Source organism: Tetrao urogallus, assembly GCF_951394365.1.
Source record: "Tetrao urogallus genome assembly, chromosome: 5".
In the NCBI taxonomy this organism is placed as follows: Eukaryota; Metazoa; Chordata; class Aves; order Galliformes; family Phasianidae; genus Tetrao; species Tetrao urogallus.
This window is the reverse complement of record NC_136818.1, coordinates 9675135-9690489: the sequence shown is the minus strand read 5'-3', so window position 1 is coordinate 9690489 and position 15355 is coordinate 9675135. Positions and strand designations below refer to the sequence as shown.

The 15355-nt window shown below is 56.1% G+C and overlaps 1 protein-coding gene across 1 annotated transcript in view; it reads right to left on the bottom strand.

Moving 5' to 3' along the window:
* Positions 1 to 4657: 4657 nt before the first annotated feature.
* ERI3 (ERI1 exoribonuclease family member 3) overlaps positions 4658 to 15355 on the bottom strand; it is a gene marked incomplete at both ends in the record, with an annotated part of 87398 nt that continues 76700 nt past the window's right edge. The window contains one exon of the mRNA XM_079536296.1: positions 4658 to 4740. Coding sequence (XP_079392422.1) covers positions 4658 to 4740 — 83 coding nt within the window. The remainder of the gene's footprint in view (positions 4741 to 15355) is intronic.

Sequence of the window (15355 nt, the reverse complement as noted above, 5' to 3'; positions counted from 1 at the left end):
GGAAGAAATTACCTCCCAGCTGGAGGGGTATCTGGATGAGGAGGGGAACGGGACCGCTGTGCCGCCTTCTGCGTGGCTCAGGTATGTTTGGGGTGTCAGACAGATGCAGGCACCGTGCTTCCCTCTACCTTCCCTGCAGTTCTGGGCACTCAGGCAGTGTGGGGGACCAGCAGCCCATGGCCCAGAACCTGCTGTGAGCTGGCAGGATGTGAGCAGGTGTGTCCCGCTGCAGTGCTGAGCTAGCAATGCCAGTAGTGCAAGCAGACAGCTGTTTGTGGAGCAGGTGTTTGTCGGGGCATTCCCAGCCTGCCTGCTCAGCAGCACGATGCCGCCTCCCTGCTGCAGCCCTGGCCCCGGGTGTTTGTTGGTGATGCCCTGCCCTTTGCCAGGGCTGCTGCAGGGGTTTAAGCCGGCTGTGCCAAGCTGGCTCTGAGCTCCAGCCTGTGCTTTGCCACTGAACTGCCTCGGGGAGAGTCGAGTGATCTCCCTGCTTACAGATTGCTCCGAGTTAGAGAATCCCTTTGTGCTGCCCGTCCACGGCACTCCATGTGTTGGATTAAGCATGGATTAGTTCAGTTCCGAGCCAGCTGCTCCCCTGAAGCCAGCTTTGGTTCCCCAGGGAGAAGTATCTCGCTCCAGATGTTGGAGGGAGCGAGTGGCAAAGCAAGGAACAGGACAGCGAGCCCCATCTCCCGTATCGTGCCCCACAAGCCTCAATTCCTTTGCAGGTGTTGGCAGGGCTGGGTGAGGGCGCAGCAGCGTCCCGAGATCCAGGCTGTTAGCGGCTGCCCCGTCCCTCCTCGCGGCACTGCTGTCGGCGCTGTGTCCCCTTAGGAGCGGCGTCCCCGGGGCCGGCGGGAAGCCCTGCGCCGTGCTGCCTGCCCATGGCCGCCTCGTCCCTGCCGCGGCTGCCATCCCCCCTCCCAGGGGCCGCGGTGCCGGCGCTGACCATGAAAGCCGAGCCGGGATCCCCCTGGTGCTGACCCCGGTAGGGACTGTGCTCCGGGCCTTCGGGAGGTGAAAGGTGAGCCGAACTCGGAACAAATTAGTTCCAAGCAGAAGTTCAGCCAGTTACTCCAGATTGGATCCTTTGATTTCCGCAACTCAGACTCCACTCAGTGATCTGTAATGAGTGACTCTCAGAAATCCTCACATTGCAGCACTTTGTTCCCGAGCTCACAAGTCAGCCCATTAATGGGTAAAGGAAAAGACCTTGAGTCTAAGAAGTCTCGGGTTCAGAGTCAGAATTATTTGACTTTTAAGCTTCCTTTATCTGAACTCCTGCTGACTTCTTGTTTTCTGAGCCTGTTTGAAAGCTAGAAGTTACATTGTTAAGATCAAACATTCTCTCTTTCCAGATGGAGTTACAATATCTGTCTTTTATATATATATATATATATATATATATTTTAATATATATATATATAGTGTATATATACCAGGGTGTATATATATTCCACTCTTTTTTTTTTTGTTGTTTAATCGCTCTTTCCATTAAAAGAAACTAGACTTGTAGGCTCTTGTAAATTATAATGTAAAACATTTTTTTTAACTAGACAGTTCCCAATTTTGCCCAAGGCGACTGGAATAGCTGCGCCGCAGAAGGCAATAGGAAGGTGATTAATATGAATTTGTGACATATTTGAAAGATGGGTCTTTTGCCATATAAAGATTATCAAACACATGTGCTCTTCCCCATTAATTCCGCAGCCCTCCCAGGAAAGCCACAAAGCCCGGCTCCTTTGTTTCCAGGGTGGGTTTTTGTTTTTAAATGTACCTTTTGGTCCCCTTGATTACCACGTATTTGATTTTTATAGGGCATCTGTTCACACTGCTGCGTGGGTTCTCAGGCCCTTTTATTTCCCCGTTAAGCGGATCCCGTGAAGGCAGCCGTGCCAGGGGCTCTGACCAACCCTGTGTGTGTGCTGTATTTAACTTGTAGCCGTGCAAATTCCACCCTCTGTTTGCCGTCTGCCCGGCACGCAGTGGGGCCGCAGGGCCTCCCACCTCGTGCTGCTCAGAGCACAGGGACCTGCAGGAGGAGAGCAGGGCTGCCTGGCCCATCCTGGGGTGCTTGGTGGCAAGGCCGGCCTCTGCCTTGCAGTACACAGGGGGTGGTTCAGCTGGGATCCCATCCCGGTGTGGTGCAGATGGCTCCATCTTGCCTTGTGTACCTGGATTCAGCCCTAAAACTTTCCCTACTCTAAGTGATGCTGGCTGTGAAGCCAGCTGCCTTGGTCACCCTATGTTTTACAGCATCCTGGGTGTGCTGCAGCATCTCTACTATCACCAGTAGTGGTGGCCGGGGCTCAGGCACTGCAGGTGCAGGTGGCCCCAGCCGTGTGCTCCCCCTGTGCAGAGCAGGCTGCCCACCCTCTCGACCCCTCTGTGCTGCCTTTCAAGTGTAACTGGCCATCGATCCGCCATGACAACGTCCTCTGAGTCACATTCTCGCCTGCAGGAGTAAAGGGCAAAGGCCAAGTTCTTAGTTTTCATAGAAAACTAATTAGACGACTCCATCGAAAATAGCTCAATAAAGCTGATTGGGGGCTGCACAGAGGGAGCCATTAAAGCCCCCGTGACCTTTGCTTGGGTTGGGGCTGCCCCTTCCCTCCTGGAGCTGCCCGCTTCCTTCCAGCTGCTTGGCAGGTCCCAGCAGGGACCAGGCTGCAGTGCTGTCCTCAGGGCTGCCAGGTGCCCTGCCAGCAATGTGACTCTGCGTCACGGTGCTGCACAGCTGGTGGCTCAGTGCAGTGCAGCTCACAGTGGCCCTGATTGATGCCCGGGGCTGAAGTTGATGCATGCCGAGGCTGCAGGGCAGGGGAGGTGACAGATGCTGGCGGTAGCTTGGTGACGGCATCACCCTGCTCTGGGCATTGCTGGGACGCAGCTCAGCTGGGATGGGATGGTGGCATCCTTGGGGCTGATCCGTGCAGGGGGCACACAGCACATGGACGGCTTGTCCAGGCCCTCAAGCATCCGAGGTGGTGGGAGAAAGGGACGGACACCTCGTGGTGGTTGTGCTGGAGATTGTGATGGGGCAGCGCTCCCATCCGCAGCCCCAAAGCCCGCTTTTGCACATGGCACCCATAAAGGGTGAGCTGGGTGCCGTACCCCCAGGGAGGGCAGCGGCCGTCCTGCTGCCCTGTCTCATCCAGCACACCCCGTCCCAGCCCACTCCATCCCGCACTGCACTCACACATGCATGGGCACAGCCTGGGCTCCTTTACCCCCAAACTTTATTCATGTGGCACATTTACAGCAAGGATTGGAATAACTAGACAATGAAAATGCTGGGTTTGCATTATCGGTTGGTTTAACTGGAACACCACACACCATGCAGTCATGTACCGCCAAGTTCAGTGCCTGTATTGCCCTTCTGGCTGCCGTCACCGGCTTCGCTCCAGGCCATGCACGCACGGGCCCGGGGCTGCAGCCTCCCTGCAGGTCAGCACCCGGATGAGGGCTCCATTCAGCAGGGCCCCGGGGCTGGGTGACACTGGGTGACACTGGGGTTGCACGCCCTCAGCCTGCCCCGTGGCTGCCCCCGACTGCGAACCCACCCAGCCAGAGGGGACGCGCTCGGCAACTCTCAGGCAACAAGCCAGCTGCTGCTGAGCATCCGCAGGGACCCGCGAGGGGCACGGGGAGTGCGGGGACCGCGGGCACGCGGGGGCTGAGCCTCAGCATGGGAACCGGGGGAGCGGGAGGGGAGCGGGCCGGGGGACCTGGGCCAATTTACAGATCCCCTGCTCCAGGTACCTGTGGGTCGGGGCCAGCGCGCGCTGGCACGTCCACCGCCGGCAATGGACGCGGTGCTGCGGCACACCTGGCCCCGGCGGAGCTGGGACGGGTCGGTGGTGCTGGGGCAGGGCTGGGCATCCCACCCATCCCCGAGAGGCACGAGCGGACGGGACGGGGGCTCTGCACGCTGTCACCTCCCCCCTGCTGCCCGCCTACCCGCCCGCCGGGCCCCTGCCCCACTGAAGGGAGCCCTCCGGGGCCCCGCAGCCCGCACCAGGGCTGCCAGGGGCTCTGCAGCGGAGAATACAGGCACTTCACCTTGAACATAAAGAGACGGATTGCGTTTGTCACATACAGGAGTCAGAGAGGGGTTAGTGTCGATTCAAAAAGAGGGGAGAAAGGCGCTCGGGGAGAGGCCGGGGCTGGCGGGGAGGGCGGGGGCCGTCTCGACACTGCTGAGTCTCTAGGAGCGCGGCATGGGCACGCGCTGCAGCAGCCGTCAAGGCCTGAAAACATAAAACCAGCAAAAAGAAAGAAGGGAAGGCGGGGACGGCCCATGCCGGGGGACGTGGTGGCTACGGGGCGGGAGAGGGAGGAGGATGGGGTGGGGCGCGGAGGGAGGGACGGAAATCGGGAGCCAAAGAAAAGAACAAACTACGAGTCTAAAATGTGGTGCAAGCGCCCTACGCGGCTGTCCGCTAGCATGGCATAATGTCCGGAGCAGCCCAGAGAGGGAGTCACATCAGGTCTACACAGATTTGCCTTCCCATATATACAACCTCTACTGGAGTAACAGCTGAATTGAGATTTGTGTCGGTTCCTCTGGCCTCGGTTGCCGTTTGAATGCTAGAGCCCGTCCTCCCCGCCTCGCCGGCGCCGGGCGCATGCAGCCCTGCCTGGCCTGCCCTGGGGATCAAAAGGGTTTGGAGGTCTGCTTGAAGATGAAGCCTCTATGGGCCAGTGTCTTCATGATGTTGGCGATGTTCTTACAGTCATCTGCGGAGAGAGCACAGAGGCACCGGGTTAGAGAGGGTCTGGCGCAGCGACATCACCTGGGCTGCGTCCCCAGCTGGGCTCCAGCTCCCAGCCGTCTCCCTGCGAGCCCAGTGCCCGCACTGCCCTGTGGCCACACCAGGGACGGGGCTGCCCCGCTCACAGCTGTCCCCATTGCTCACAGCTGTCCCCATCGTGGCCTCAGGCTGCCCCGCTCACAGCTGTCCCCATCGTGGCCTCAGGCTGCCCCGCTCACAGCTGTCCCCATCGTGGCCTCAGGCTGCCCCGGTGCCACGCAGCCGCGGTGCCGACAGACGGCCGGAGCGTGGGGAGGGGGCCGGCGCTGCCGTTATTTACCTGGGACTAAACGCAGGCACCGTTTGCTAAAATAGAAGCCGGGCTTAAATTGATTCCTGGTGTCTATATTTCATGTTGAAAATTGGCTTGTAAATCCATGTTTTGATCTATGAGGGCCGTCTCCTTAAGAAAAAGCAAGAGTAAATGTGTAATTTCTCCCTTGACAGCACACGGCACAGAGGCGATCCTTCTTCCCGCTCCCCTCCGTTTCGGGACAGCTCCACTCGTTCCGATTACCACTCTTTCTTCCTCGCCCCACGCCTTGATGTCTCCATTTCATTACCGCGCGCCCATTTATCAAGCTGTTACCGTAAGGGTGACTTTGCCCACTTGCGTGTGGCAGCGGGGCCCGGCTGGCGCGGGGAGCAGTGCCCGGGGAGGGGGCGCGGGCTGAGCCCCCCTCTCGCTGCCGCCGCCGGATGGATGTTGTGGCGGAGGGAAGGCTGCATCATTACTGATGTGTAAATGATAAAGAAGCCTCCACATCCATCTCCCAACTGTAAATCCAGGGAGTGCTTTATAATCAAGCTACAGTGATAATAATGTGAAATTAGGTCTCTCTATCAACGGGAGGAGGCCTTTTAATCACGGCTTAAAGGGTGCAAACGCTGTTTATCATAATTGAACTGTATCCGGGCTAATTGTGGCCATATTTCACTGTCTAGGAGACAGCAGGCTGCCTGCTGACAGTGCCTCGTGCCGCATTGAGACCCCGCGTGGCCGTGCCGTGCCGCTGCCAGGTGCCGTCAGCCGGACTGTGCCACCCTGCTGTGCTGGTGGCAGGAGCGCTTTCACCTGGCATGGCCATGGGCTGGGGGCACCTCTGTCCCACAGCCCCGGAGCTGCTGAGGATGCTCCTGACACCGGCATCCCAACCCATGGGTGGAAGACGCGGCGTCCCCATTAGCTGCACGTGTCCCTGTCACAGCCACTGGGCATCGTGGAGATGCAGGGCACTGCTTGGGAGATCTCACCATCCCACAGCACAGGGACAAGGTTTGCTCACAGCATCCCCTTCTCCGTGTCCCCATGTTCCCAGTCCCTCCACCCATGCCCGGTGGGACAGCACGGGGACACGGCGGCTCCCTCCCCCTCCGGGCACCCTGTGGGGTGGCAGCCCCAGAGGCACAGCCACCAACACCATGAGTCATTTTGGGAGCTTCAATCCAAATCAGTGCGAAGGTAAACACGCTTATTATAATTATCCATGTACAAAAAAAATCAACAACAGCAGAACAACTTTCTAATATGCAATTACAGCCATCTATTGATTTTACAATGTAATCCGCTCCGATTGATTTAATAACACAATTATAGGCTGGCTCTCGGGATATTAGAGTGGGAGATTTTCATAAACTCCAAAGCAAAAAACTAAGCGGCTTTTAAAACAACACAGTCAGATGGCTGTTTGGGGAATTATTAGCAATATGAAATCCTCTAAATCTGGCCGTCGTTACCTTGTGGAAGGAATTTCTATTACAAAAATGGCAATCGACAACCTAAAAGAGCACGGACGGGATTGCTTTGCTGCTCTTTCAGTGCTTAATCCATCGCAAAGGTGGCCACGGGGCTGGGGGCAGGGCCAGGGATGGGCAAGGGGGCAGGTGTGGGGCTGGGGACAGGGGCAGCCCCGTTGTCCAGCTGCCCCCCGGGGGGGCACACAGCCACAACAGGACCCAGAGCCCCTGCAGTGCCTGCACGGCACCGCTCACCCTGTGTCCCGTTGGAGTGACAACACACGGGCCCCAGAGCCCGCTCCCCATTCCCACTGCCCCGTCCGCAGCCCTGCGGCACTCACCCACATCCCCACACCCACTGCCACCCCCATGGCACTGGGGTGCCCACGTGTCCCCATGCCCAGCACTGGGGAAGGCAGCCCTGCACCACTGTCCCTTGCTCTGCGCAGCCTCCTGCGCCCCGGCTCCCTCCATGTATTCCCGACTTTATGGGCACATTTTTCTTGTCAAGCTGACAGGGTTGCTAAGTGGATTTCTCCCTGATATGCGGACGGATTATCACATTACTCCAATGTCCTACACAAACATATTACTTTATATTCAATAGCTCTAATGAATATAAACTGCTTTTTCTTTTTGGGGGGCGGGGGGTAATCTATAGATTTTTAATGAGGGCACTATTAACTCCCTCCTCTTTAAAACAGACTTAGGTGCAGCCTCTGAGTAGAAAATCAATGGTGTTATTGTAGGAATATTGTATATTGATATTGTAATAATAAGATGCAATTGATTTAGGGGTGTTTCGCGCCGTGTAGGAAGGGGTCAGCCCGGGGTTACCCGGCAAACGGAGCGCGGCTGCGCCGTGCTGTCCCACACTGCGCCGTGTCACGTCTTGCCGTCACCCACTGTGGGCATGGGATGGCCAGGGCCAAGCTCATCCCGACAGCTCTGCACCGTCCCCACGTCCTGGCTGGGATTGCAACTGCTTGGCACCGCAGGGTACAGGGACCGCCGTGGCCCATCTCCATGTCCCCATCGGGAGCGAGCCCCGCGCGCCCGTGCTGCGGCTGGAAGACGGATCACCCCCTGGCCCGAGCTGAGCAGGTCCATATTTAAGCTGTCCCCATGCTTTATGGTCTGTACGAGAACTGATGCTCAGGCGACCGGGGGCTATTTGTCAATGTTCTAATGGCAGATTACTGTTAATGAATAATATCGCCGCTCCCTTTGTACAACAGCTCCCTGCAAAGTGGGAACAGGGACGCGCGACCACCGCCTCCCCGCTGCCGACCCCTGGTGACGGCCAGTGGCCCCGTGACCTGGCAGCCACACGGTCCCCGTGGCCCTAAGGGGAGCAGACATCCCCCAGCTCTGGGATCAGCAGGATGCGGGTCCCACTGCAGGGTGACCTTGGCAAGCGTCACAGCCCAGCTCTGGGTAAGAGCAGGACATGTAGGGACAGACGGCCGCAGCGGTGACAAGGACAGGTTAGGGCCACATCACCCTGCACGGTGCGGGGTCGGCGTGCCCCAGCTGCTGGCAGGTGTGTTATGAGGAGCTGACAGCGACGTGCAGAATATTAAGAATAACTTACCTCATTATCTGCAATTACGTTACTGCCACACACCTCATTTCTTCACGAAGAAAAGGAAATTAGCTTTATATTGACTTCATCCCACTGCCTCTCCTGGCTGCCCCGCCGGAGAGCCGCTCAGGATTTGGAGACAATTGGTGTCTCGCTCCATCCATCCCCTACCTGTTGCCATCCCTGTGCTGGGGGATGGGGTGCCCTTCCCCATCCCAAATCCCACCCACACCACAGGCACCCTACAGCTGCCGGGTCCCTCACCTCCCGTGCCCCAGAGCAGCACAGGGGGCGTGCAGGGGATGGGGACGTCCCAGTTCTGACGTGGCCAAGGACCTCCACTTGCCCCGCGTCCCCATGAACGGCCCCAGACAAACCACGCGAGCAGCCCTGGGAGGGCTGAGCGATACAGGGAAAAAGCCAATTTCATCTTTATTAGGAGGAGATTTCTCTTTTAGTAATAAGCACACTTCAAATAATTAGCGTGTTTTACGTAATAATGAAATTATGGAAATGCAGGCCACTTATTCAAACAAGTCGCCATTACCATATTTTTAAATATTAGACTTAATTAGAGTTTATCACTTCAGAGAAGTACAAGGAGTGGAGATTTTTTTTCCTTTACAAAAAAAATCCTCATAAAGTGTTTATTAAGAGCGGGTAAGAAGGGGATAATGATCTGTTTGGAAATTAAGGCAATCAAACATTTAATGCTCTGCACTCCTGTAGGCAAAAGCATTCAAATGAGTCAATTATACATCCATTATCCAGGCACGATTAAACAAGGCAGGACGGGGAATTTGTCCTCCCCATCACACGATTGTCGCGAGGACTTATGTCCACTTAAAGGCAGCTAATAAAACACCCAACTTGTGGGAAGAGAGGAGGGAAGGAGCGGGGAAGGGGACGGGGTGGGAAGAAGGGGGACGAGGGAGCGGGTCAGCGGGAGCGCCGAGGGGAGAGGTGGGAGATCCGTAATGATGCGGCGGTGTCTGCATCCCAGCTCGCCATAAATCAAAGTAATTAAGTTAACATGAAAATCAACTTCGCCATCCCGTTAAATTACGGCATTTGCATATTAGGACTCAAATGAAGTAGGTGCTGGCGAAGGGGAGGAGGAAGAGGAGGAAGATTTGGGGGGGGGGCGGGGATCCGCGCTCCAAAAAGGCGCCCATTTATTACGGTGAATAACTAATTCCAGAATTTATAGCGCTGGATTTTTGTTCCCGTGCCATTTATATTACAGAAGGAAATTAAGGGGCGGGCAGGAGGCTGGCTGGACATCTTTCTGCGTTATTGCTTGTCTGCCATTTGCAAATCATTATTAATTGTGGCCCGTGTCGCTGGTGCAGCAGGGCAGGGTGCCTGGACAGCCGGAGCAGACACACATATCTCTTCATCAGGACCCCAGCCGCTAGCCCTGGAGAGCCAATTACCCCTCCCTGATTGGTATCAGATAAGGAGGGAATTTTTACAAATTAGGGAATAAATAGAATTTCCACACGTGGAGCAGGGAGGGCTTGAGAGGCAGTAATGAAAAACGATACATCACCATCAGCCAGACAACCCTATTCATACGCCGATGCATTACGCTCACTACTCATAATCCCGCCGGGTGACAGACAGCCCGCGGAGCCGCCGGCCGGCCGGGACGAGGGGCAGCGCTGCCAGGATGGGGCCCCAAACTGGCCCCAAAGCCCCGCAGCTCCCAGCGCCGTGCCACGGGCCATCGCGGACTCGTTAAGGTTGGGAAGATCAATCGTGTCATCCACTCCGACCCGTGCCCACCAACCACGTCCCGACAGGATGCTGTCGGGGGACCTGGAGCCAGCAGTGCAGAGATGTGGTGCGGCCAGCACGGCACGTGGGGTGCCCAGCCTGTGCCACGTCCCCAGCCCGGAGCTGAGCGCCGCAGGCAGGTAATTAGCTCTCCCTTATGACAAGCACGTCACCAAACAAAATGCTCGGCAGGAGATCAATCTCGCCTGTAAGTCACGCAGCCTTTAATTTATTCAGCATACAATGTCGCTCCACCACTGCCTTCCTGTAATTTATACCGTACACTGTCGTGTATTATTTAACTCATCTGAGTGTTTTACAGCTCGCCTGAAAGTCACGGTGCAAAATAAAGTCACGGCCGGGGCACGGGGCAGGTGCAGCAGTGTGCAGCCTGGCCCTTTGCTCCGGGATGGGATGGGATTGTGGTGTGCCTTGGGGATGGGTGCCAACTTCCTGCACAAGTTCACGGGTCCGGGTGGGAATGGGAAGAGCAGGCCAGTGCTGAGAGCAGCCCAGCGAGATTCTGTGGCTCTCCAGGAGCCCCCAGCCCCAGATGCACCAGAGCCAGAGGAAATCCCGGGCACGGGAGGCAGCCAGGACACGGCTGTGGCCACCCACGAGATGTCCCCACACTGTCCCCTCTGCACAGGGACAGGAGCGTGTGGGGACGGTTCACCCAGAGCTCGTCTTTGGCCGTGCAGCCGAATGGAAACAGTCGATGATATAGAGCTGGATATTCTCCGTGGGGAAGGTTAAAACCTCTGTTCAGTGTAAAGTTGCCATATCTAAGCACTTATGATCACGATATTTATGGCCAGTTTATTCCAGGCTGTTAAAGGCAGCAGTAGTTATCCGCAGATAAAGGGAATCGGGCTCCCCTGGTGCCTCCTCTCCATGCACTGAAGGCAGCCAGGTGTCCGTGGGCACCGTGCCTCTATGGGGACACAGGCGGCACGTCCCCCCTGCCACCCTCTGCCCCACACCGCGGTGCCGATATCCCTGCTGGGATTGGGACCCTAATTAGGGCGAAATTTCAAGGGAGAAATAAGCGGGTTTGTGAAGGCGCGTTCCTGCCTGTGAGTGACACGAGATGTCAGAGAAAGGAAATAAAAGGCGAGGATGCAATCCCAGCGCTGCCGAGACTGTGCGGCGAGTCCTAATGGAAAGTTGTGCTGCTCTTTAAAGCTCGGTCAGATGGCCTAGTTATTGCTTTAAAAGGGCCAGAATCAAACCGCCGCGCCGCACTCCAATCCTTCAAATAAAGCGAGCCGTGCTTCTGCGGGTCCGGCAAGCAGAGCCGTGCGATTACACAGAGAAGGGCAGGTCTCTTTATCTTGGAGGGAGACCTACCTATTTTTAAACATTAGCTCCAAATCACCAGCTCACCTCTTTGTCTCTCGCAAACCCTCTCTTGCCTTCTGGAGGAGAGATCAAACGCCAGCCCTGCTGCCATTGTTTCTCTCCCAGCGAGATGGATGCGGGACTGTAATCTTCCCACAAAGCCGTGCGCTTCAAAGGCATCAAAAGTGCTTATTAAAAGTCCTAGGAAACTAATTTAATAACACCCCAAAGGGCCGGAAAAACAGAGCTGGCAGCTCCCGGAGCAGCCTGGCCTGCCATGCCACGGAGCTGGACGCCAGATCTGTGCTCCTACTTGGGTCCCACGGAGCGGGGCAGGAGATGGAGAGGAAAGCTCCAGCCTCCCGCTCACCCTGCCCATTAGCGGGGCTGTTTTACTCCGGATCATTAAATATGTATATCTTATTACACGCCTTGTTACAGTATTGAGCTCTATTGACTGATAATAAATTCCAAGCATCATCCCGGTCATAAATTTATCTGGAGATGATGAAGACTCAATAATCTAGTCATGCAGATAATATGATAGGGCCTTAAAAAAGATCATTACATTATATGTCAAAATTAAAAGTGAAATACACTTTATTAACAGTGTTTCCACACTTGGGGCCATTACTTGTTATATCCCCTCCTGCCCTCCCAGCCACCAACCCGCCATGCCTTGGGCGAAGCATGGATGAGCCAAGGCAGCTGTGCGCTGGGCAGGTGCCACCAACGGCCATGCGTTTGGGGACAATGGACACGGCGCGCTTGGGAACCCGCAGGTGTACCCGAGCCACCCTTCTGCCCAGTGCCTCATGTCCCTTGGCTCCCACTTCCATCCCTTGGCTTCACAAGCAGGTCGCAGCCACTGGCACCACTCCGTAGCCCTTCTCCACGGCACACTGCTGCGCGGCTCCCGGCTCAGCCTTCCCCCCGGCCCCTGTCCCCCTCCCCAGCCCAACAAGGGGACGGGCAGTGGGGGCACGCGGATCGATGCCGCGACACAGATCAGCTGCTGGGAAAACCAATCGCGGATCAGATTGAAAGCGACTTCTGCGTGTATCTCCCCAGCTCCCGCTACAATAGATTGGCTGGAGAAATCCGATGGAGAGAGGAGACAAAGGGGGAGGAGATGGGGAGAGGAGGAAAGGGCTGATAATGCTCCCTGCCACGGCCGCTCTAATCTGTGACAGCCCGAGGATTTGCTGAAAACCATTATCACATTTCTCTCCCTTCTCTTGTCCCTGATAAAGCCCCGGCTAATCTGTTTGTTGCAGGTATTGAGAAAACGCATTTAGCGAAACAAGGGGTGTGCGTGCGCTTGGTGCGTGCCTATAAAACATTTCCCCCGTGTCTCCAGCAGCAGCGGGGAGCAGGGGGGGCTGCTTCAGGGGCTGATTTAGGCGGCCGTACTGGGTGTTGGCCATGGGCACATGGTGCCTTTTGAAGGTTCGGGGAGCTTTCTCCCACAAGAGTGCCCCATCACCCAGACTCATTCTGACCCCATGCAAAGCCCCAGGACATGGGGACAGAGGACAGTTCTGGGTGCCCCATTTCCATCCAAGCCCTTCCCTGGGGATGGAGGTAATGCAGCGAGAGCCCGGACTAGGGGCTCCCGTCTGTTACAAACAGTTCTCGTGGAACATTAATTACAGTAATTTAGCCGTGGAACACTAACTGCAGCCAGTGCAATAGCATTCAGTACATTAGTGGCTATAACCCACTCCTTAAAAAAGACATTTGGCTACTGACAGCTGATACAATGAGTTGTGAAGCATAACCAAAGGGAAGGGGGGGAAAAAAAGTGAACTGGGAGCAACCTGTGTGGTGGTGTGGGTGGGATGGGGCAGCACCCATCAGGGCACCCAGGTGGTGGGGAAAAGGGCAGCACTAAGTGCCTGCAGTGCTCTGGGTGCTCCCACTGGAGCCCAGAGCCATCCCCAAGCCCAGCGGGCAGCAGCACAGGGCCGCGTCTCGGCACGATGTCAAACAGAAGGACATTTCCTTCTATCTCTCAGTCACCGCCCCAGGGCACAATCCACCTCCATTCAATCTTTACTCCACTACACATGTTTCCTTTCTAGCCTCGGATTATTTTTTATCATCAAATTACTGCGACGATAAGATGGAGGAGATGCGATAGCGAGCAGCAAACCCCCGCCGCTGCCCCTCTCCATCTCCCCCAGCCTTGCTCTGCATGGGGCTTCGTGCCCCCTCCGCGTGGACATCACGGCTGGGACTGAACCACAGCCAATGGTGCCCGATGGGGCAGCGGTGGCACCCAGGTGGCACAGGCAGGGGACGCACGGCCACGCTATCAAGACCCTGCAGGCATGATGAATCCTCCCAGTCGCCTTGTTTGCTCTACTCTGCAACAAACGAGCCCCTTCCCGGCCGGGGATAGCTCATCCGGAGGAATGCTCTTTCAGGCCTCTCTCCCTCTAATCCCTATTAATTTAAATAATGCTCAGGCACTCTCCTCCAACTATTTATTATTTATCAGGTTTGTTTATTTGTAGCTAACAGGTAGCGCTCAGCATGCGTCCCTGGTGCGGGGACAGCGGCCGTTCATCACCCCGCTCCCCCGCCATCCACCATCCGTCAATTACTCCTGCTTCCTTTAATTAGTAATGAGGACTAATATCTCTGCCTGGGATGGTGGCTGGAGCGGAACTTCCCTCCGGTGGCATCAGAAGGAATGAAAAATAAATACCTGTGCTGGGCTGCTGCTCCGGGGGGAGCTCTCTGTGCATCCCTATTAGGGGGCAGCTCTGTGACTGCCCCTGCATGCCAGCTCCTGCCCTTGGGTAGAGCACATCATAGAGGACACGGAGGTCCCAGCCTACGGTGTCCCCTCACGGTGTGTCCCCGACACTGAGCTCTGCCCCACCAAAATGAAATGCCTGTGAGATGCTCCAGTGTCTTCTCGCAGACCCAGGGAGCTCTGCATCAGAAAGTACCACCCAGAGCAGCCTAATAGTAAAAGCAGCATGCGATATAAATGGAGCCCCTTTGATTTATTGACTGGGAGAAGTTTTTACACGATAGCCCATTAAGACGGACGGCTCTGTTTACAGCCAGACCATCTAGCTATAGGGACCCTGAGCTGGATGCTGTGTTTTGCTATTGCTCTTCAGGCAGACATCTCATTAAGGGCAACAGCATATGGAGCTCTCTGGATCTATACTTCACGAGTCCTGGGGGAGGTTTTTACCATTTTTAATAAGTGGGCAAGGTTAGCAAACCTGCAACGTGCTGACCTCGCACCATGGATCCCGGAGCAGCGCCGCGAGCGGACGCACCGGGAGCACGCGGGATTCCATAAATCACCACTCCATGGGGGAAACAGAGGGGTCCGGCCCCCAAAGGGGACCCAGGGCCATACTCATCCCACCCAGCTGTAGGGACACTCAGCACGTGGGTGGCTCAGCCACAAAGGTGCTTTAAGGAGAGCATGTTAACGCAACAGCACAGGAAACGAAACCCACAGGCGGCTGCTCCCGGGGGATTACACTGTATTCAGTAACAAGGCTGTGCAGGAGAACATGTGTCTCTGGCAAAGACCTACAGCTCTTCTGCCACCTGACAGAGCCTGTGGGAAGAGCTGGGTGCCGTGGGCTCAGACAGGCAACAAGCACAGGCTGCCAATGGCTCTGGTACACAGCCATCACTGCAGGGCAGGGCTTGGGCACACCCTCTGCTCCCAGCTCCATGCAGCAAGCATGGAAAGCCTCCGGATGTCCCCAGGTCAGAGTTGGCTGACATCCACCGAGTGTTCTGAAGCACGGGGATTTGTGTCAGGTTTGGTGCCTGGCTCAGAGCACCATTTGCAACCTGATACAGCAGCACAGCATGGCCCTGAGGTAGCAGTGATTTATGCCAATGTGCTGCCCTCCCCACATTGCCTTCTGGCCGATGGAAGCCTGCAAACAGGACGGTTTCCTTTAGGAAAGTCTGCCTGGGTCTGGTAAGAGGCAGGGAAGGAAGAGAAGGACAAACGGACAGGCAGGGCAGCGTGTTTGGTCTCTTTCTGGCAATTCTCTCACAAACAGTCTGAGCATCTTTGAAATGAAATTTTGTAGGCGATTAGCTCACAATG